Source organism: Panthera uncia, assembly GCF_023721935.1.
Source record: "Panthera uncia isolate 11264 chromosome B3 unlocalized genomic scaffold, Puncia_PCG_1.0 HiC_scaffold_1, whole genome shotgun sequence".
Classification (NCBI taxonomy): Eukaryota; Metazoa; Chordata; class Mammalia; order Carnivora; family Felidae; genus Panthera; species Panthera uncia.
The window spans coordinates 91,279,351-91,300,430 of record NW_026057582.1 but is presented as its reverse complement, the minus strand read 5'-3'; the positions used below and the strand labels follow the sequence as shown (position 1 = coordinate 91,300,430).

At 38.0% G+C, this 21,080-nt stretch overlaps 1 protein-coding gene across 17 annotated transcripts in view; it reads left to right on the top strand.

The window, feature by feature from the left end:
• ATP8B4 (ATPase phospholipid transporting 8B4 (putative)) overlaps positions 1-21,080 on the top strand; it is a 259,446-nt gene that overhangs the window by 183,855 nt on the left and 54,511 nt on the right. For 16 of the 17 annotated variants that reach the window (XM_049611656.1, XM_049611662.1, XM_049611654.1 and 13 more), the window contains 4 exons: positions 5,165-5,280; positions 8,237-8,401; positions 9,367-9,478; positions 11,690-11,795. In XM_049611656.1, coding sequence (XP_049467613.1) covers positions 5,165-5,280; positions 8,237-8,401; positions 9,367-9,478; positions 11,690-11,795 — 499 coding nt within the window. The remainder of the gene's footprint in view (positions 1-5,164; positions 5,281-8,236; positions 8,402-9,366; positions 9,479-11,689; positions 11,796-21,080) is intronic. The other variant, XM_049611663.1, reaches the window with a different exon arrangement.

Sequence of the window (21,080 nt, the reverse complement as noted above, 5' to 3'; positions counted from 1 at the left end):
GAATTTAGAGGGTAACATTCTTGCATGGCATTCAAGATTATTTGCAATCTGATTTCAGTCTATTTATCTTCTACTTCCTCAAACTTGCCCAGCCTTACTAGGTCTTGCATTCCAGGCATGCGTTGTACGCTTTCACCCTCTGTGTGTGCTGTTTCCCCTACCTAAGACTCTTTTTCCCTAATTCTTTTCTTGGAAACTTCTACTCACCTGGAAATGTCCAATTTAAATGCCACCTGTTCTTTTAATTCTTCTACTCATCAGTTAACTGCATTCTCCTCTGTTCTTCAGAGCACCTTGTTCATAACACCAGTGTGATACCAGTGCCATGATACTCATGACCTTCCCAGTTGTTAGAGTATGTGCTAGAGGGCAGTGCTGTGTTTTAGCCATCTTACCCAGCCCAAGGCCCAGCATAGAGCTTGGCACATAGTAGGTTTTCTATAAATGCTTGTTAAGTAAAATTTAAGCCAATACTTTGTAACTTATGAATATCCTGGACATATTAAATCAATTTCTACTGTGGAAAACGTGTGTGTACATGGTTGGGTTTTTGGCCTCTAACTACTGGAAAGTAGCTGTGGTAGAATGCTCTCAGCAGGTAAAAACCAAACATCATCTGGGGATGTTTATGTTTATTTTTTTGACAACAGGCTGTAGGCAGTCATCGTCAGTGCTGCCGATGAGCACATACGCTGCTCTAGGCGTTGGCCTAACCATATATCAGCAGAAGCTCTCTTCTATTTACAGCTTCAGGGGAGGTGTTACTAATGTTGGGTTGGCCTAGAACTGGCTTCTCTTTGCTATGAGGGTGTTGACAAAAATGTAAAATTGCTACACAGGGAAATTTTTGGCTTTTCCCCAGCATCAGTCACCACTATGGGCTGTGGAGAAATCACAGCCTAACCACAAACTTCAGATATTTGACTTAATGGATCCCATATGAAGCAAGAGGTATTGTTCCACCACCGAATGCATGGAGGCTTATGGGCTTTATTTAGGTTCTGTTTGGTTTTTAATCAGAAGGAATTTGAAAGAGGGGCTCCACTAGGGTAGAAAAGTCTCTGATAACAAGGCAAAGAATAAAACAGTGCTAGTCTCATGATTGTCACATGGGTTGGTCTGTGGGGACAACACCCTGATGTGAGACTCAGATATTTGCTGCTGCTGCTGCTGCTTCCTCTTCTCCTTCTCCTCCTCCTTCTCCTTCTCTTTCTCCTTCTCTTCCTCTTCCCCCTCTTCCTCCTCTTCCTCTTTCTTCCTCTTCCTCCTCTGCTTCCTCTTCCTCTTCTTCTGTTTCCTCTTTCTCCTCCTTCCTTTTTTGGAGGAGGGGTGCTATCATTCATTGAATCATGAATGTGTAGTTTCAATACTAGTACTACTTTCATTCTGGGGCAAGAGCCCTGGTTTAATTCAGTTACTTAAATAAAAATAGATTTCTATATAGAATTTTGTCAGAGGATATAGAATCTACTATACTGATAAACATATAAATCTTACTGTACAATTTTGGAAGGACCAATTCTAATAAAAATACAGAGATAAAATTCAAAGATATTAATAGAGGCAAGTGGCACGTAAACATTAAAGAAGAATAAATTAGTCTAGCTCCTTGAAAAGCCCTTGCAAGATCTTTAGTAAGACCTGTTCAACTGTAAACTTTTTAGAGATGATCAAAGTATAAATCACACTGCCGTATGACAGGCATTTTTCTATATGTATATATGAATAGGCATCCAACTGAGATATGGCAAAGTAGAATTATTCATCATCATTCACAGAGTTGCTATTACATTTACTCTTATAGCATAAACTTGGAAACCATTTGTGACTTTTTTTCTTTTTATGTCACAAAGGCATAGCTGCTTTCAATGAATTTTGCATAACTATAATTCAACTTAATTAAGCAAATATTTAGTAAGTGCCTACCATGTCCCAGGGACTTGAAGCTAAGGGAGAATGTGAAACTGAAAAGTGTTCTGTGTGATTGCACCCAGGAGAAGATGGTGAAGCAGGGTACAAAATAGGCTGAAAAAGGAAAGGTCTTGATGATTCCTGTTTATGCCATGTTTAAGAGTCCATACTTGATCCAAAGGCAGAGGGAAGCTATTGCAGGGTTGTATGCAGTTGTGTGAAGATAATTCCAGATAGATTACAGAGGAGTTTGAAGAAAAGCAGGATTGCAATAAGTGGAACATTTAGGTTAATGTGATAATATAAGCAAGAGATAAGGTGATGAAGAGAAATCCATGGTTGCAGTTGGATGTATGGGTGGTAGAAGAGAAGGAGTTTGAATGATGGCTGGTTACCTGGTTTGGGAGACTTAGTGAAGGGTGAAACTGGTTATTGGGGCAGAGACATAGGAGAGATACCTAGTTGTTGGAGGAAGATAATGTGTGCAGTTTGAATTTAGTGTGGCTGAGCATATCCGAAAGGAGGTATCTAGCTGGTGGTTGGATATACATATTCAAAGGGAGTGCTGGAGATGGATTTGGGCAGGATATACACATTTAAAATCAATCATCCTGTCAATGTACCCTGAAGCCTTAGAAATGAATGTGACTGCATGAAGAGTGGGAGGGAATTAGATCCTGGGAAAGTCTTTGAGGCACAACAATGCATAAAGGACTGGTAAGAGGAGAAGAATCTATAACTAAAAATCTATGACTTTTGTCCAGACTCTGCCCACATGTTATCTCGACCATTTAAAACTGTTGTGTTCTTTAAATCGATTTTAAAAAGGCTAACTTCTGAAATGAGTGAGATATGATTAGCCTTGGGATTTCCTAGCAGAGATGACTAGGAGCCTTGAATGAAGAGAAAAAAACTTGTTGATCTGCAAAAGGAAAGGTTTAGTGAGTAAAATTAAGCAGGATTCCATGAAATTGAATTCACACAAATTCTAAGGGGTTAATGCTTGATTAAGAAACATGAAGGAAATGTAAACTGTTTACTGAATGAGAAGAATATAGCTTGGAAAGGACCCTAGGAGTTAGATTGTTTAAATATCTCCTTTTCACATGTAGAAACTGAGACAAAGAGATGGTAAGAGATTTGAACAAATCATAATTGGTGTGATTTCCTAGACCAGTGGTTCTCCATGTGTGGTCTGGGGAACCCTAAGAAACTTTGGGAGGTTTTCAGAGGATCCACAAGGACAAAAACATTTTCATAATAATACTAATGGTATTTGTCTTTTTTATTCTTTTTCTCATGAGTATACTGTGGAGTTTTACAAAAGCCGCATGATGTGTGATATCACAACAGATTGAACTACAGAAGTGGATATGGGAATCTAACCGTTTTTTAAACCAGACCTGTAATCATGTAAAACAATGCCATTCCCAAAACTAATTTTTTTTGTTATGGAAAATATAATTATTTTTCATAGAAATGTTACCTATGTTAATATGTCATATGCTTATTATCATAATTATTATAATAGTCATATTATTATAGTAATATAATTAGTGTTCTAAGACCATTGCTATAATAAAATTTCTCAACTTTAATTTCTAATATGGTAAATCTTATTAGATCTAACCCGCTTAAAAAGGCCTAGAGTTCTCACAAAGTTTTAAGAGTGCATAGGGGTTCTGAGACCAAAAAGCTTGAGAACTGATGTCCTAGCCTAGACTATAAAAAACAGTCATAGGGAAGTCATACTGGTAAAAGTAGAAGGCACATAATTTGCCTTTATAGCTCTGGTGATAGAAGGGAGAAAATATGGGAGAAATTATTAAATTGGATTGCTGTAGAAGAAAAGCAAGAAAGGCTTCCCTAGAATTAAATGTTTTTCCCCCACTTGAACAATTAGATAAATTATATATGCTTTCCACCACCCTCCAACTCTTTCCACAATGGGGGCAATTAGAGCCAGGGCACAAGAAAAACTGCATGAGTTCTGGCATCTAGGAGAGCTGACCAACAGTCTTAGGAGAGAAGACAAGTCCTGGATAAGTCAACACAAAACAGTTCCCAAGGTGCATTATACATATTCAAACCCAGGAGGAAACTAGACTAGATTAAGTCTTAGCTAAGAGTAGTAAAAGGTTAGAATGGAAATTAATTCACTGTACTTTGTTATTTATATTTCTTTAAATCAAGTTCTAAATTTTATATTCTATTAATAGTCAATATTCATGTTCATCTGTTTTGAGGCATTCTGTTTTTAGAGAAAAGGTATAATCGAATGGAAAGCATGTAGTAGTCTTTGACTTGATGAAACTTGTGATGGTCAGTGTTCAGACCGTGGAACTGTGATCCAGAAAGTTGTTTCAAACTGTAGGTGGTTACTTGGAAGAAATATATTGTCATGTCATGTCATTCATTCAACAAGTAATTAAGTATATAGTATGTGCCAAGCTGTAAAACCATGCCTACAAATGTAGGCCAAGTATTCTGTGGTTTCAAAAAAGATTTTTCTGAAGCAACATGAGGCACAGCCAGGGGAAGGCTTAAGGACTGGAGATGAGGGGATCCTCATCAGGGCTGTCATTCTCAAACCTGGGGGGGGGGGGCAGATTAAAAATATAGCCATAACTAATACAGACTTCCAGTTAAAAGAAGGTAGAAAATAATTTTGAAAGCCCCCTGTGAGGCATGCTTGCAGCCTGGATTGTGACCCCAAAATCAACCACCAAGAATGAAAGAAAGGGCATTCCCAAGGAGTAAAGAGGATAAAGAAAAACATCAGCAAAGACTGAGAACTAATGCATAAACCATGGCTTTGAATGACTAGAATTCCATGTGGATATCATTTGGTATAATACTAAAAGCTGATTCCTATGGTAGGTCTTGAGTTTTTGCAATAGGAGACAGGCAAGCAAAGCTCTCAATTCTGTTCAATCCAGAAGGCTTAATTTGAATTTATCAACTCTTCAAAACAGTAGGTAAGAAAAATAGTAAGGTTGTATACATCAGAATAAAAACACTTGTTTCTGAGTTTGGGAAATCAAAGGATTCCAGTAGATGGAATATTTCTAAGTTAATAGAACAGGAATAAAGCCAATTGACTTAGATAGTGACCTTCTAATTAAAGACACTGAGTATTTTGCTACTAGCTAAAACATTATGCCCATTTCCAAATTTCCTGGCTGGAGTCCTAGGAAAGTCTAGTTTTGACGGATTTCATTGATTATCTACTATGCAAAATTTTTCTTTTCAGTTAGAAACCCAGAAGGACAGATAAAGCTTTATTCCAAAGGAGCAGACACTATTCTGTTTGAAAAACTTCATCCATCCAATGAAGACCTTCTGACTTTGACGACAGACCATCTCAGTGTAAGTGCCTCTGTCTTAAGGTTAGCACAATGGCCCTTTGGCCATTTCCTGTGATTAGGTCTTATTTTAAAAATATAAGCTAAATGATGTGACTTTTGAAATAGAAAGCACAAGAAAATGTGCTAGTGAATGTCTGGAAACTGGCACATGGACCCCTGTCCTGCTGAAAGTCTGATCAGTCTTACCACAGATAGGTTAACACACAGCAGCTGTGAAGTAGCTGCTGCGTGTAGCCTCCTGAACTCTGGCCAGGGAAAGGCTCGGGACACACCTGCTCTAACTCTCCTGCAGTTTGAGGCTTTTTCCCTGGAGACTGGACGGGTTCTGGGAAGAGGAGCAGGACAGTTGCTTTCCCTTGGGTTCTAATGTGTCTGACACCAAAGGAATCCTTTATGATTACCCCTAGCGAATAGTTTAGGATTGTGTTTAGATGCTTGAGGGGAAAATCATAGCCAGCTTTCTCCTCCAGGGGTCCTTCTGATCAGGTCATAAATTATATTGAGTCACCTATGTTCTCTAGGTTGAAGCTACCAAATGCATACATTCTGAGACTATGCATAGTATCTTTATAAAAGCTTTCTGAAGGGAGCAGGACTAATCTTTGGCGCATATATATATATATATATATATATGCAAAAGAGTAAGAGTTTGATTTAATGTGAACATTAACCTGGTTTAAACCTGAGATTCAGGTGTCTTTCTGATATTTGTTTGAGGTTCCATTTAACCGAATATGAACTTTAAGGGCAGCTGGTCAAAACTCTCATATCCTCATTGGTTTCTCTCCTTTAAAAAATTATTGAGGATTCATGTTCTTTGTCAAGCCCTATATTTAATACAGAACATTCCCTGGATCTTTAAAAAACAAACAAACAAACAAAGCAAAACAAAAAATTACTTTGCCTGACTTTAAGTTTAAAGAATGATGGTTTAGTAATATTGGTTACAAACATAGCTATTGTTTTTGTCTTTCGAATAGAGCATTCTTGATTTTCTTTTAATCTCTTCCAGAAGGCCGACATGGTCTTTTTAATTTTTTTTTTTTTTCTGAAAACAACATTGGAATCATAAGTATCTGATTTTTGCCGTTGCTCAAACACCACAGGCCTTGGATTTCATACATTCTCCTTTCATACTGAAGTATAGGAAGCCTAATTTGGTCTTTTTACATTTCTATGCACAAGAGTTTTTTTCCAGGTAGCATCGATTTGACTTGCTCTTTGCTTCATTTACTTTATTTGTTTTGGCTTTAAATTCTGAGGTTTTCAGTTTATATTTAATAATTGATTTTGAATTGTTTAATGGTAGGAAACGACCTTGCTCAAATGCTCATTTAGGATTAAACTTGTGATTCATGCACTAATTAAATAACTTAAATCATCTGTCCCCTTTTGTAATGCCGTCTTAGAGTTAATTCACTGTTGTGCAGAACAGAGAGGAGAGCACTGGTAATGCTCAGTGCGGTTGCAAGTTAAAGGCAAAGAAGCGTTTCTGTGAATTAAGAGGACAAAAGATTGTTACAAGGAAGTAACTAGATTTTCAGATCAGTAGGGGACCCAGTGGTGGTCTTGCAAAATGTGACTGCAATGTCCAGAGTGCTACCAATTGCCTACAAGATAAATTTGGATAATTTTTTTCTCATGGTCTCTGTGGGCGAAACCACATCATTGTCATATGCACTGAATTTTCTTTTCATTTACCTAATTAGGGTGTGTCATGGCTTAACTTGTGCCTGATCACAGACCTACGTCTTTTCTATAAGCCAGAACACAGCAGAGAAGATATGCTCGGTGGCACTGTCCAAAGGAGCAGAAATGCTATAAAAACACTTGCAGTGTGGAGGCCCATAAAATGACCACTGGAGGCCTAGACAAAGTGGGAGGTTTCCAGCATTTCCACAAAGCAATCTACATATGTTTCTAGCTATTGTGACTATGTGAGACACGTAAGCAACTACCAGTCTCCTGTTTTTATTTATTTATTTTTCCTATTAGAAGGATAAAACATCAGAGGTATCACTTGAGATTGTCAGTTTACTGAGACACTAAACGAAACGTATGGTTCTTCAATTAATTGACCAATTATTACACACTAACTCCATAGAAATCAGCGTCTCAAAAATAATGATTTTTAAAAATAACATGACTTGATGGTGTTGTTACAATTTCTAAGAATTTTCATTATTAAAATAAAACTTTCATATAGCAGAAAATGAGAAAATTTATAGATGATCTGGAATGATGAGTAAAAGTTAGCCTCCACTTCTAGTCCTACTTCCCAGAAGTAAACATTTGTATTAACTTTTGGTCTTACTCTCCCATTTTCCCCTAGAGGTTATTATTACAGCATAATAAGCTTTGACTTCTGTTGCCTGACCAGCATTTATTTATTCATCTGTACTTTTTCTTATGGAAGACTTCAAGCATAAACAGAAGTAGAACTCAGTTAATTTTAGAAACAGCTGTATTGTTAAGGGGAACATGACAAGAGTATTGAGATGTCATGCTGCCATATTTTGAGAGAGCTCCTACCTTTGATTTGAGACCTATGGTTCCTCTGAGAAGCCTTTCCTCTCCACTAGAAGTCGAGTGCCATGAGCCATGAAACAGGCTAGGTCTCTTATTGCCAAGAGTGTTTCTTCATGTAGGAGATAGGTTGGAACCAATATATGTTGCTTCAAATGGATATCTCAAGTAATGGGTGTGGTTGATCACTTCTCAGCTAGGACACTTAAGCAGGTATTTAAGCTGTCTTTAGGGAGAAGGCTAGCTCCCCTGAGTGTTTTAACCACATAGAAATAAAATATAAAATACAAACATTCTATCCCATTTCCAAGGAGATTAAAAAGTTGGAGGTCAGCGTGGCCAAATAATACTCTTGGGACAAAATTGTTGTTGTTGTTGTTGCCATGATTATTATTCTCTGATGGTTCCTAAATTTGTTTCTGCTCCTGCAGGAATTTGCAGGGGAAGGTCTTCGAACTTTGGCCATTGCATACAGAGATCTGGATGACAAGTACTTTAAAGAATGGCATAAGATGCTTGAAGATGCAAATACTCTTATAGATGAGAGAGATGAACGGGTAGCTGGGCTATATGAAGAAATTGAAAGGGATTTGATGGTATGCATTTAGAAGCATGATGGTTTGTGTTTACAGAAGGGATAGTATGTGTTTAGAGATCTAGCATGGGAGTAACTCATTGCTAAATCATCTTGCACACAGCTGATGTCCCCCTTTCAAACACTGAGTCATACTATATATATTGGCTTCAAGTTTTCCATGTATGGCCCTAGATAGCCTAGAGGATTAATTCTATTAGTAGTAGGTTATACAATTGTCCCCTCAAAGTAGAAGATAGTAGCATCTTTATTCTTTGTCAGCCTCTGGTATGTACTTGATAATATGTTGGGGTTTTTTTCTCCCTGCTTTATGATCTACCTTTTTAGAGCAGGAAAACTTGCCATGAAGAGTGGCTATAGCTCTAAACCATCCTAGGCCATGAGGTTCTGATGATATCTGTGCTTCCCAGAGTATGAGCTTTAGAAACTGCTCCTCCCTGAGGCCCCAGTTGGCCATTATGCTCATCTATCATGAGTTACTAAGGAGCATGTTATGTTCATCTCTGGGTAAAATATTCTACAAGAATCTTCACTTTTTAGTTTATGGCATCTGTTGGTTTGTTAATTTAGGACAATGACTCTACTTTTTGGTGATCCTTACTATGAGATTAGGGCTCTCCTTTGGACCTTTCCATGTTGACATAAGTGGGGAAGCATCTGGGGAGTTCTTCAGTTCTTAGAAGCCCAAATGGCTTCTGATGGTTTATGCTAATATGTTATCTGAGCAGATCAGATCTCTCATGTGAATTCTAACTTCCAGGATCCCTGCCATTAATTGGTGTGCCTCCTTTTGAGGTCCTTCCCAACCCATCTCTGCACATAATAAGATGCTTACTGTGTCAGTGCATCATAACTTCCATTTTCAGTTCATGTTCCCTGACCTCTAAACTCTGTGATTAAAAGCCATACATATTGTGGATGTTGTTTGCCTGCATTAACATATGGTATTCTCTATTTTTAATAAAGCTACTAGGTGCTACTGCTGTAGAAGATAAGTTACAAGAGGGTGTTATTGAAACGGTTACAAATTTATCACTAGCCAATATTAAGATCTGGGTCCTAACAGGAGACAAACAAGGTAATTTGAAAATGGATGATGATGATGATGTCTTGAAAAGAGGGGGGATTAATTTCTTTTTTCAATGTTTATTTATTTTTGAGACAGAATGAGAGTGTGAGTGAACAGAGGAGGGACAGAGAGAAAGAGAGAGAGAGAGAGAGAGAGAGAGGATCCAAAGTGATCTCTGAGCTGACAGCAGAGAGCCCAGATCTCACGAACCGGGAGATCACGACTTGAGCCAAAGTCGAATGCTTAACCAACTGAGCCATCCAGGCACCCTGGACGGTGGGAGGGAGGGTGGGGGAGGGCAATAATTTCTATGGTAAAATTTAAACAGAAAGCCTAATGAATTAGATATTTTCCCAGTCCTTCAAATAGTAAGGAGTAGAAATACAAAAAGGAAAGCTAATACATTACAAAAATTTATTATTTAAAAACAAAAGAAAACAAAGTAACAAATTATCTTCTGTAGTATACCCTGGGGTCATTTGAGTTTCAGTGCAATTGCTTCTTAAATATAATAGTTTCACCTGTAGGCAACAATGGCATTAAATAATGTTTAGCTATTGTTTCACATGGGTACTTCCTCCCCCAGTTAGGACAGAGAGTGGCACAGCACTGGAGCAGCACATTGGATACCTCAGGGCTACTTGGTTAGTTTCTTGATGTTTGGGAGGTTTGGGGAGACTCGGGGAAGCAGCTCTTTATCAACTCGTATGGAAATATTTTGACATTTTAACAATCAACACAGGTGTACCAGGGCAAGCTGGCTAAATTCCAGGACTGCCCACGTAGTGGTACAATGAGAGCTGACCCACTTTCAGACATGACAAAACACCAAGTCAGCAGAGAAAGGGTCATTATGTTCAGAGTACTCTGTTTCCTAAGAATGAAAAGGGATCAATACGTTTTAGATCTATTGCTATCAGTAATGGTTAAAACAAATGTCATTTTATGCTTGGTCATCTGTAAATCAGAAATATTTAGTTACTTGGCACACATATGTTTTCAAGATTTTCTCTACTTGTTACATATTTTTTAGGACATTGGAGGATTTGTAGATAGGATAAATCAGTTCTCTATATGTTCACCCAAATCACTGATTATAAAAAATAAACATTAGAGAGTTGAGCTCTGTGGTGTGTTAACAGAGACTTCTTAGAGTTTGGTGTTGATCAGTAGGTACATTCACAACTATTCACTTACTTATGAATATCCACAGGTTTACTCTCATTGAACTTTCATTTCTATGGCATATACAAAGAATATGCTAAGATTTTATCAATTGCCTTGAGACTTAAGAAAAATCTAATTGTTCTACAGAATTAACTAGAGCTGGGGCGCCTGGGTGGCTCAGTCAGTTAAGCATCTGACTTTGGTTCAGGTCATGATCTCACTGATTGTGAGTTCGTGCCCTGCATTGGTCTCTATGCTGACAGCTCAGAGCCTGGACCCTGCTTCTGGTTCTGTGTCTCCCTCTCTCTGCCCCTTCCCCACTTGTACTCTGTCTCTGTCTGTCTCAAAAATAAATAAACATAAAAAAAAGAAAAGAACTAGAGCCTAATGACTCAATAGAATTAGAAACAAATGGCCCTATCGAAGATGGAAGGGTTACCTAATTATCCTAGGGTCCAGTTCTGCAGAAGGAGAGGAAGGACTGCTCAACATTATGTAGTTCTCCAGTTACCTAGTAGCAGCATTCCTGGGTGGTCTTTTAGGTGATCTCACATTCCAAAGTTTTATTTACTTAATGGGGAAATGGCAATATTGCATGTGGGAGAACTATAAAGCTATCATAAGAGCATTTTTGCTGTTCAAATGAACATTTTGTGAGTTTTTTTCAATGTGTCTACCCCATCAGATTGAATAATTGCTAAATTAAGTATGTCAGCTCTTTCAGAGGCAGTATTTGGGACTTTAGGGAAAAAAATATTTCACTGTATCACAGGATCTTAGGGTATTTTCTTAAGTACTAATTTTGGGAATCAAGAAGTTTTTTCAAAAACTAGATGAGAAGGCTGAGAATTTATAGATGTTGCTACTTCTCCATGGATTTAGCAAGTGGTGAATTTGGTCATGGAACCTGGGTCTTTGAATTTAGCTCTGGGTTTCTTGTGTTTTATTACTCATTGTGGTCTCTCTGACATTAAGGGGCAATGCCTCAAAACTGTTATGGAAAAGTACTTATGTTATTAATTAATATTCTAACTGAACATTATTTTGTATTAGAAACCGCCATCAACATTGGCTATGCCTGCAACATGCTGACTGATGATATGAATGATGTGTTCATTATATCAGGGAACACGGCAGTGGAAGTCAGAGAAGAACTCAGGTAAGTGTTGAAGGAAGGAGGAAAGGAAGACAGGGAGTGAGGGAGGGAGAAAGGGAAGGTCAGATAGTTGAGAAAGTAGAAAGGTCTTTTATAGTTTCTGCGGCCTTAGTTGAGTATAGAGCTCTTTCTGCATGTTTCCTAAACTCCTATTCATTTTGGTGACAAACTGAGATAAATTTGACATCAGTAGTGAAATGTCATCTTCAGGCCTCCAACATTTTCCACATATTTTTAGAAAAGGATTTCAAATCATTTACTTTGGGTTGTCCTTTAGAAATAGCTCTTATATGATGAGTGATCAGATTTAATGAGGGCATTTGTTAAAAATAGCAATTCACTAGCTTCTTCATTTTGGCTCCCAAATTAAGAACCTCCAGGGGATGGAGTATGGGGATTTGTATTTTCATAAGGACCTAGATGAAATTATGATTGGATAAATTTGGAAAACACCACTGTAGGAGATGGTATGTAAAGTTGGAATAGAGTCTTTCAGCATTAAAGAAAGTAGATATTTTGACATAGTTACTATTAAACCCAAATATATAATGCTTATGAGATATAGAATACTGTGAAATTTTTAGAAGAACATTTTAAGAAGAACATTTTAAAAGTCTGCATAATTATTTTCTAAGAACTTTAAAAAATGCTGTCCTATAACAATTTTTGCTTGTTAATGCTTGAAGTAGCATCTTTAAGCTCAGCCCATCCTGGGTCTGGCCAAGCAGACTATTGAATTAGAGACAAATTGCTTGTATCTTGCTGCATTCTAGAAGGGTATAACCTTCCCTCAACACAACAGTGGAGCACTATGGCTTCCTTAATGTGTCTCCATCGTTACACTTTTGTTCATGAACCTCGGGGAAAAAAAGGAAGTCTTTTTTTTTTCTTTTTAATTCGAGTTAGTTAACATATAGTGTAGTATTGGTTTCCAGAGTAGAATTTAGTGATTTATTACTTACATATATAACACCCAATGTTCATCACAAGTGTCCTACTTAAATCCCATGACCCATTTAGCCCATTCTCTGCACCCACCTCACCTTTAGCAACCTATGGTTTGTTCTCTATATTTAAGTCTCTTATGGTTTGCCTCCCTCTCTGTTTTTATCTGATTTTATTTTTCCTTCCCTTCCTCTATGTTCTTTTTTGTTTCCTAAATTCCATGAAATCATATGATATTGTCTTTCTCCAACTGACTTATTTTGCTTAGCATAATGCACTCTAGTTCCATCCACATTGTTGCAAATGACAAGACTTCATTATTTTAATCACCAAGTAATACTCCAGTGCATGTGTGTGTGTGTGTGTGTGTGTGTGTGTGTGTGTGTGTGTGTATACCACATCTTCTTTACCCATTCATCAGTGAATGGACATTTTGGCTCATTCCATAGTTTGGCTATTGTTGATAATGCTGCTGTCAACATTGGGGTGCATGTGCCCCTTCAAATCAGCATTTTTGTATCCTTTGGATAAATACCTACTAGTGAAATTGCTGGGCTGTAGGGTAGTTCTATCTCTATCTTTTTGAGGAACCTCCACACTGTTTTCAGAGTGGCTGCACCAGTTTGCATTCCACGAACAGTGCGAGAGGTTTCCCCTTTCCCCACAACCTTGCCAACATCTGTTATTTCCTGAGTTGTTAATTTTAGCCATTCTGACAGGTATGAAGTGGTATCTCAATGTGGTTTTGATTTGTATTTCCCTGATGATGAGTGACTTTGAACATCTTTTCATGTGCCTGTTAGCCATCTGGATGTCTTCTTTGGAGAAGTGTCTGTTCATGTCTTCTGCCCATTTCTTCCCTGGATGATTTGTTTTTTGGGTGTTGAGTTTGATAAGTTCTTTATAGATTTTGGATACTAACCCTTTATCCAATATGTCATTTGCAAATATCTTCTCCCATTCTGTCAGTTGCCTTTTAGCTATATTGATTCCCTTACTGTGCAGAAACTTTTTATCTTGATGAGATCCCAAAAGTTCATGTTTGCTTTTATTTCCCTTGCCTTTGCAGACATGTCAAGTAAGAAGTTGTTGTGGCTGAGGTCAAAGAGGTTGTTGCCTGTGTTCTCGTCTAGGATTTTGATGGTTTCCTGTTTCACATATAGGTGTTTCATCCATTTTTAATTTATTTTTGTGTATAGTGTAAGAAAGTGGTCCAGTTTCATTCTTCTGCATGTTGCTGTCCAGTTCTCCCAGCACCGTTTGCTAAAGAGACTGTCTTTTTTCCACTGGATATTCTTTCCTACTTTGTCGAAGATTAGTTGGCCATATATTTGTGGGTCCATTTCTGGGTTCTCTGTTTTATTCCATGGGTCTATGTGTCTGTTTTGTACCAATACCATATTGTCTTGATGGTTACAGCTTTGTAATACAGGCTAAAGTTCGAGATTGTGATGCCTCCAGCTTCGGTTTCCTTTTTCAACATTACTTTGGCTATTTGGGGTCTTTTGTGGTTCATACAAATTTTAGAATTTTGTGAAGAATTCTGGTACCATTTTGGTTGGGATTGCATTGAATGTGTGGATTGCTTTGGGTATTATTGATATTTTAATAATATTTGTTCTTCCAATCCATGAGCATGGAATGTTTTTCCATTTCTTTGTGTCTTAAATTTCTTTCATAAGCTTTATATAGTTTTCAGTGAATGGATCTTTGACCTGTTTGATTAGGTTTATTCCTAGGTATTTATGGTTCTTGGTACAATTGTAAATGGTATCTATTCCTTGATATCTCTTTCTGTTGCTTCATTATTGGTGTGTAGAAATGCAGTTGATTTCTGTACATTGGTTTTATATCCTACAACTTTGCTGAATTCATGTATCAGCTGTAGTCATTTTTTTGGTGGAATCTTCCAGGTTTTCCATGTAGAGTATCATGTCAAATGCAAAGAATGAAAGTTTGACTTCTTCCTTGCCAATTTGGATGCCTTTTATTCTTTTTGTTGTCTGATTGCTGAGGCTAGGACTTCGAGTACTATGTTGAACAACAGTGGTGAGAATGGACATCCCTGTCATGTTCCTGAGCTCAGGGGAAAAGCTCTCAGTTTTTCCCCATTGAGGATGATATTAGCTCTGGGCCTTTCATATATGGCTTTTATGATGTTAAGGTATGTTCCTTCTATCCTCACTTTCTTGAGGGTTTAAAAGAAAGGATGCTGTATTTTTGTCAAATGCTTTTTCTGCATCTATTGACAGGATCATATGGTTCTTATCCTTTCTTCCATTAATGTATCATGTTGATTGATTTGCAAATATTGGACCAGCCCTACAGCCCAGGAATGAATCCCACTTGATCCTGGTGAATAATTCTTTTAATATACTGTTGAATTTGATTTGCTAGCATCTTGCTGAGACTTTTTGCATCCATGTTCATCAGGGATATTGGCCTGTAGTTCTTCTTTTTAGTTGGGTCTTTGTCTGGTTTTGGAATCAAGGTAATGCTGGCTTCATAGAATGAGTCTGGAAGCTTTCCTTTCATTTCTATTTTTTGAACAACTTGAGAAGAATAGGTATTAACTCTGCTTTAAATGTCTGGTAGAATTTCCCTGGGAAGCCATTTGGCCCAGGACTCTTATTTTTTGGGAGATTATTGTTAAGTGATTCAATTTCTTCACTGCTTATGGGTCTGTTCAAACTTTCTGTTTCTTTCCATTTGAGTTTTGGTAGAGTGTGAGTGTCTAGGAATTTGTCCATTTCTTCCATGTTGTCCAGTTTGTTGGCATATAATTTTTCATAGTATCCTCTAATAATTGTTTGTATTTTTGTGGTATTGGTTGTGATCTTTCCTCTTTCATTCATTATTTCATCTATTTGGGTCCTCTCTCTTTTCTTTTTGAGAAGTCTTGCTAGAGGTTTGTTAATTTTGTTTATTCTTTCAAAAAACCAGCTCTTAGATTCATTGATCTGTTCTACTGTTCTACATTGATCTGTTTCTTTGGATTCTATATTGTTTATTTCTTCTCTGGTCTTTATTATTTCTCTTCTGCTGCTGGCCTTGGGTTTTCTTTGCTGCTGCCTTTCTAGTTCCTTTAGGTGTGAGGTTAGTTTCTGTATTTGGGAAACTTTCTTGCTTCTTGAGATAGGCCTGAATTGCAATGTATTTTCCTCTTAGGACTTCCTTCACTGCATCACAAAGGGTTTGGACTTGTCATGGTTTCATTTTCATTTGCTTCCATATATTTTTCAATTTCTTTTTTAATTTCCTGGTTGAACCATTCATTATTTAGTATGATGTTCTTTAACCTCCATGTATTTGGGGGCTTTCCATTTTTTTTTCTTGTGGTTAATTTCAATTTTCATAGCATTGAGATCTGAAAACATGCATGATATGATCTCAACCCTTTTATATTTGTTGAGAGATGTTTTGTGACCCAGTATGTGATCTATTTTGGAGAATGGTCCATGAGAAGAATGTGTGTTCTGCTGCTTTTGGACGAAAAGTTCTGAATGTATCTGGTAAGTCCATCTGGTCCAATTTATCATTCAGAGTCATTGTTTCCTTATTAATTTTCTGCCTATATGATCTGTCCATTGTTGTAAGTGGAGTATTAAAGTCCCCTACTTTCATGGTATTATTATCTATACATTTATTTATGTTTGTGATTGATTTGTATATTTGAGTTCTTTCACATTGGGGGCATAAACATTTGCAATTGTTAGATCTTCTTGATGGATAGACCCCTTAATTATGATATAATGGCCTTCTTCATCTCTTGTTACAGTTTGTAACTACAAAGTCCAGTTTGTAAAATCCAGTTTGTCTGATATAAGTATGACTATTCCGACTTTCTTTTGCTGTCTGGCAGCATGACAGATGGTTCTCCATTCCTTCACTTTCAAACTGCAGGTGATCTCAGGTCTAAAATGAGTTTCTTGTAGGCAGCATATAGATGGATCATGTTTTTTTGTCCATTCTGATACCCTGTGTCTTTTGATTGGGGCATTTAATCCATTTACATACAGAGTGACTATTGAAAGATATGGATTTGGGGCGCCTGGGTGTCTCATTCGGTTAAGTGTCTGACTTCATTCAGCTCAGGTCATGATCTCATGGTTTGTGAGTTAGAGCCCCTCGTCGGGCTCTGTGCTGACAGCTCAGAGCCTGGAGCCTGCTTCAGATTCTGTGTCTCCCTCTTTCTCTCTCTGCCCCTGCTCATGCTCTCTCTCTCTCTGTCTCAAAAATAAATAATAAAAACATTAAAAAATTTTAAAAAAGAAAGATATGGATTTAGGGTCATTGTGTTACTGTATGTGTTGTGCTTGTGGTGATGTCTCTGGTCTTTTGTAGTCTTTACTGCTTTCCACTCAGAGTCCCCCTTAGCATCTCCTACAGGGCTGGTTTAGTGGTCATGAACTCCTTCAGTTTTTGTTTGTCTGGTAAAGCCTTTATCTCTCCTTCTATTCTGAATGACAGCCTTGCTGGATAAAGGATTCTTGGTTGCATATTTTTCTTATTCAGTACATTGAATATTTCCTGCCACTCCCTTCTGGCCTGCCAACTCTCAGTGGACAGGTCTGCTACTGCTTTTATGTGTCTCTTGTTGTAGGTTAAGGCCCATTTGTCCCTAGCTGCTTTCAGAAATATCTTTGTATTCTGCAAGTTTCACTATGATATGTCATGGTATTGACTTGTTTTTGTTTTGAAGGGAGTTCTCTGTGCCTCTTGGACTTGGATGCCTATTTCCTTCCCCAGATTCGGAAAGTTCTCACCTGTAATTTGTTCAAATAAACCTTCTGCCCCTTTCTGTCTCTTCTTCTGGAGCTCCTATAATATGGATATTATTTTGTTTCATTGAGTCACTTAGGTCTCTAATTCTCCCCTCATGGTCTAGTAATTTCTTTTCCCTCTTTTTTTCAGCGTCATCATTTCCCATAATTTTATCTTCTATTTCACCTATTCTCTCCTCTGTTTCTCCTGTCCTCACTGTCACTGCATCTAGTTTATTTTACATGTCATTTACAACATTTCTTAATTCATCATGACTGTTTCTTAGGTCTTTGATCTCTGCAGCAATAGATTCTCTGCTGTCTTCTATGCTTGTTTCAGACCCAACTATTAGTCTTATGACTGTTATTTTAAATTCTTCTTCAGATATATTGTTGGTATCTATTTTGAACAATTCTCTGGCTGTCATTTCTTCTTGGAATTTCTTTTGGGGAGAATTCTTCTGTTTCATCATTTTGACTAGGCTTCTGTCTTTAATATGTTTTAATGACTTGTTATGTGTCCTACACCTGCAAGAACTACTGTATTAAAAAGTGGTCATATGCTGTCCATGGCCTGGCACTTCAAGAAGTGTTTTTGGAGAGTGTTGCATGCGCTTCATTGTTATGTGTTTGGCTGCTGTATCCCACTGGTCAGTCTTCTACAAAGCTCCTCCTAATTCATTGTTTAGCCCTTCCATCAGGTGTGCTTTGATTTGTTCATTGACATAACCCTGGAAAAAAAGAAAGGGCCGGGAGTCTGATCCCATACAAAGAGAAAAATGAAAGGGTGTGTGGGGGGGGGGAAGCAGAGAATCAAAGAAATTATAAGGCTTAATCCAAAGAGAGAGAAAGAAAAATAAAGGAGATCTAGAAAAGGTGTAAAAATAGTAGAGTAAAAATACCTGATTAAACCGACAAAACAGAAAGAAAGAAAGAAAAAAACGTATATATATAATAAGAAATGACCAAAAATCATATCAGAAAGGATGAGCCTGTTTCCAAAGGAAAAAGAAGAAGATGGTAGAAAGAATAAGAAGAGAAAAGAGAAGAAAAGAAATGAAAAGAGAGGGGAAAAAAGAAAAGAAACAGACTAACATTCAAAACAGCAGGACAGTTGTCTGTTGGTGCCTGGGACCGGTGGCTGTACTGGTCTGGAGGAGAGGCCTTCTGGTTGGCACAGTGTCAGTATTCCTCTAGTAGATGAGCAATTGCCAGGCACAGAGGGTTGGGGTTTGGTGTGAACAGGTCCCGCCTCCATTGGGGGCCTGTTGTCCTATTCTCTGAAACCCCACTGTGTTGGTGATGGGGAGAAAAATTGGCGACATCCCAATCTCTCCTCCCCAGACAGGTGTCTCAAACCATGTTGTTCAGGCTGTCCTCCCAGAGCAGTGTGGGCGGCTGGCTTGTCCTGCTCTATAGTTTCCTGTGTCTCCTAGGCACTCAGCTGGGATTTAAAACCCGATATCTTAGGGGATCCCGAGCCATGCAGACCTGGTTCTGGGGTAGTGCCACTCCGCCTTGCCGATATGGCTGGTGCCTGCACTGTCTTTTGTACTTTGGGGATCAATATACCCTCTTCCCACAGTACTTAAGGGAGGGGACGGTTCTCTCCCAGGGCACCCCTGAGATCACTACCACACCCTGGGGCTGGCTCCCCTCCCCTCAGGCTCACACACATAGTGGTGGCTTTGGTTGGGAAAAAGTCACACACTTTTGAAAACTGTGATCTTTAGCTTCTAAAGCTGTTTGCAAAGGAGAAACTGGCTCTGTCTGTTTCCTTCTTCCCCAGTCTGTGGTCTAGAGGGGTTTTTCTCTTGTCCTAACACAATATTGCATCCACAGCTTCTCTTTCTCTCCCTTTTGTCTCTCCATAGAAGGGGATCCCTCCCCTCTGTGCCCAGGCTGTTTTATCTCCCTTAATTTGCAGACATGCACCTCTGTCCTGCCAAGCTGTTTCCCTCCACCTGTGGAGATTTTTCTGTCACTCCACAGATAGATTTCCTGGGTGTTCAAAGTATTCTAACCTCAACATCACTGTCTTTGAGGGATGAGGGACATCCCAGTCCCCCTAATTCTCTGCCGCCTTAACTCCTCCCATGTTCTAGTTTTCAGTGTACAAATTTTTACCTCTTTGGTTAGGTTTATTGCTAGGTGCCTTACGGTTCTTGGTGCAATTGTAGATGGGATCAATTCCTTGATTTCTCTTTCTGATGCTTCATTATTGGTGTATAGAAATGCAACAGATTTGTGTATGTTGATTTTATATCCTACAACTTTGCTGATTTCATGTATCAACTCTAGCCATTTTTTGGTGAAGTCTTTCAGGTTTTCCATGTAGACTATCATGTCATCTGTGAAGAGTGAAAGTTTGACTTATTCCTTGCCAATTTGGATGCCTTTCATTTCTTTTTGTTGTCTGATTGCTGAGGCTAGGACTTCCAGTATTCTGTTGAACAACAGTGGTAAGAGTGGACATCCCTGTCATGTTCCTAACCTTAGCAGAAAAGCTCTCACTTTTTCCCGATTGAGGATGATATTAACTGTAGGTCTTTCGTATATGGCTTTTATGATGTTGAAATATGTTCCTCCTCTCCCTACTTTGAAAAGAAAGGAAGTCTTAACTGTTAGCACCACCAATTGCTACTTGTAGATTAAATTTTCCAACTTCTATACTGTTTTACCCATGGTAGGAAACTGCTGTACATGCTGGTAGAAGCTATGACTGAAGACTGCATGTCTTTGCCAAATAAATTGGTAAATCTAATTATTAAGGACATAATGTTATTATTGGTATTTTTATATAACTTTAATGATAGATTCTATGGAGTTTTGGGGGGAAATATTAATAATTTGTTTAATAATTAATAATTAAGTTTTTTATTTTAAGAAAATCTTTCTCTTTAAATGACCTTTTGTTTGGGGACTTTAACTTTTGCTGAAGGAAGATGGATATGAGCAGATCTAGATTCTGATGAGCCTAGTGCTAAATGCTTTAAGAAAGTGCCTGAGGCACTATTATAAGCTGGATACATGTATTACATTTCATTCCCAAAGCAACCCAGTGGTAGGCATTATAATTATCCTTACTTTACAGATCAGGAAGTTGAAGCATAGATAAGCTCAATACATGCCTGAAGTTTCACACGTGGCCAGTGGTTCAGCTGGTATTTGAATCTAGCGTGGTCCCAGATCCTGTGCACTGAATCACTTGCCATGTGTCTCCCTAAACTTTTACCTTCGATGTGTTCTTACTCCCTTTAAATGACTGATATAAAAAATGTAGCTGTTGAGGCATCTTACTGCTTCATTTAAGGTCATACACCAGTGTGAATAAATTCCAGAGAGTGATAGCAGGTGTAAGAGGAAGGATATGGGCTTTGTGTTAGAGGGACCCAAGTTTGAATCTCAGATTTGTACTCAACTGGTAGACTGATTGATTTTCAGGATGCTGTTCAACCTCTCTTTGATTGGTTTCCTCATTTGTAAATGGTAAAATATGCAAATATCTACTTTGTAGATTATTTTATTTGGGAGATTCAAAGAGATAAGAATGTAAAGATTTATGGCCATTCAGTGAGCA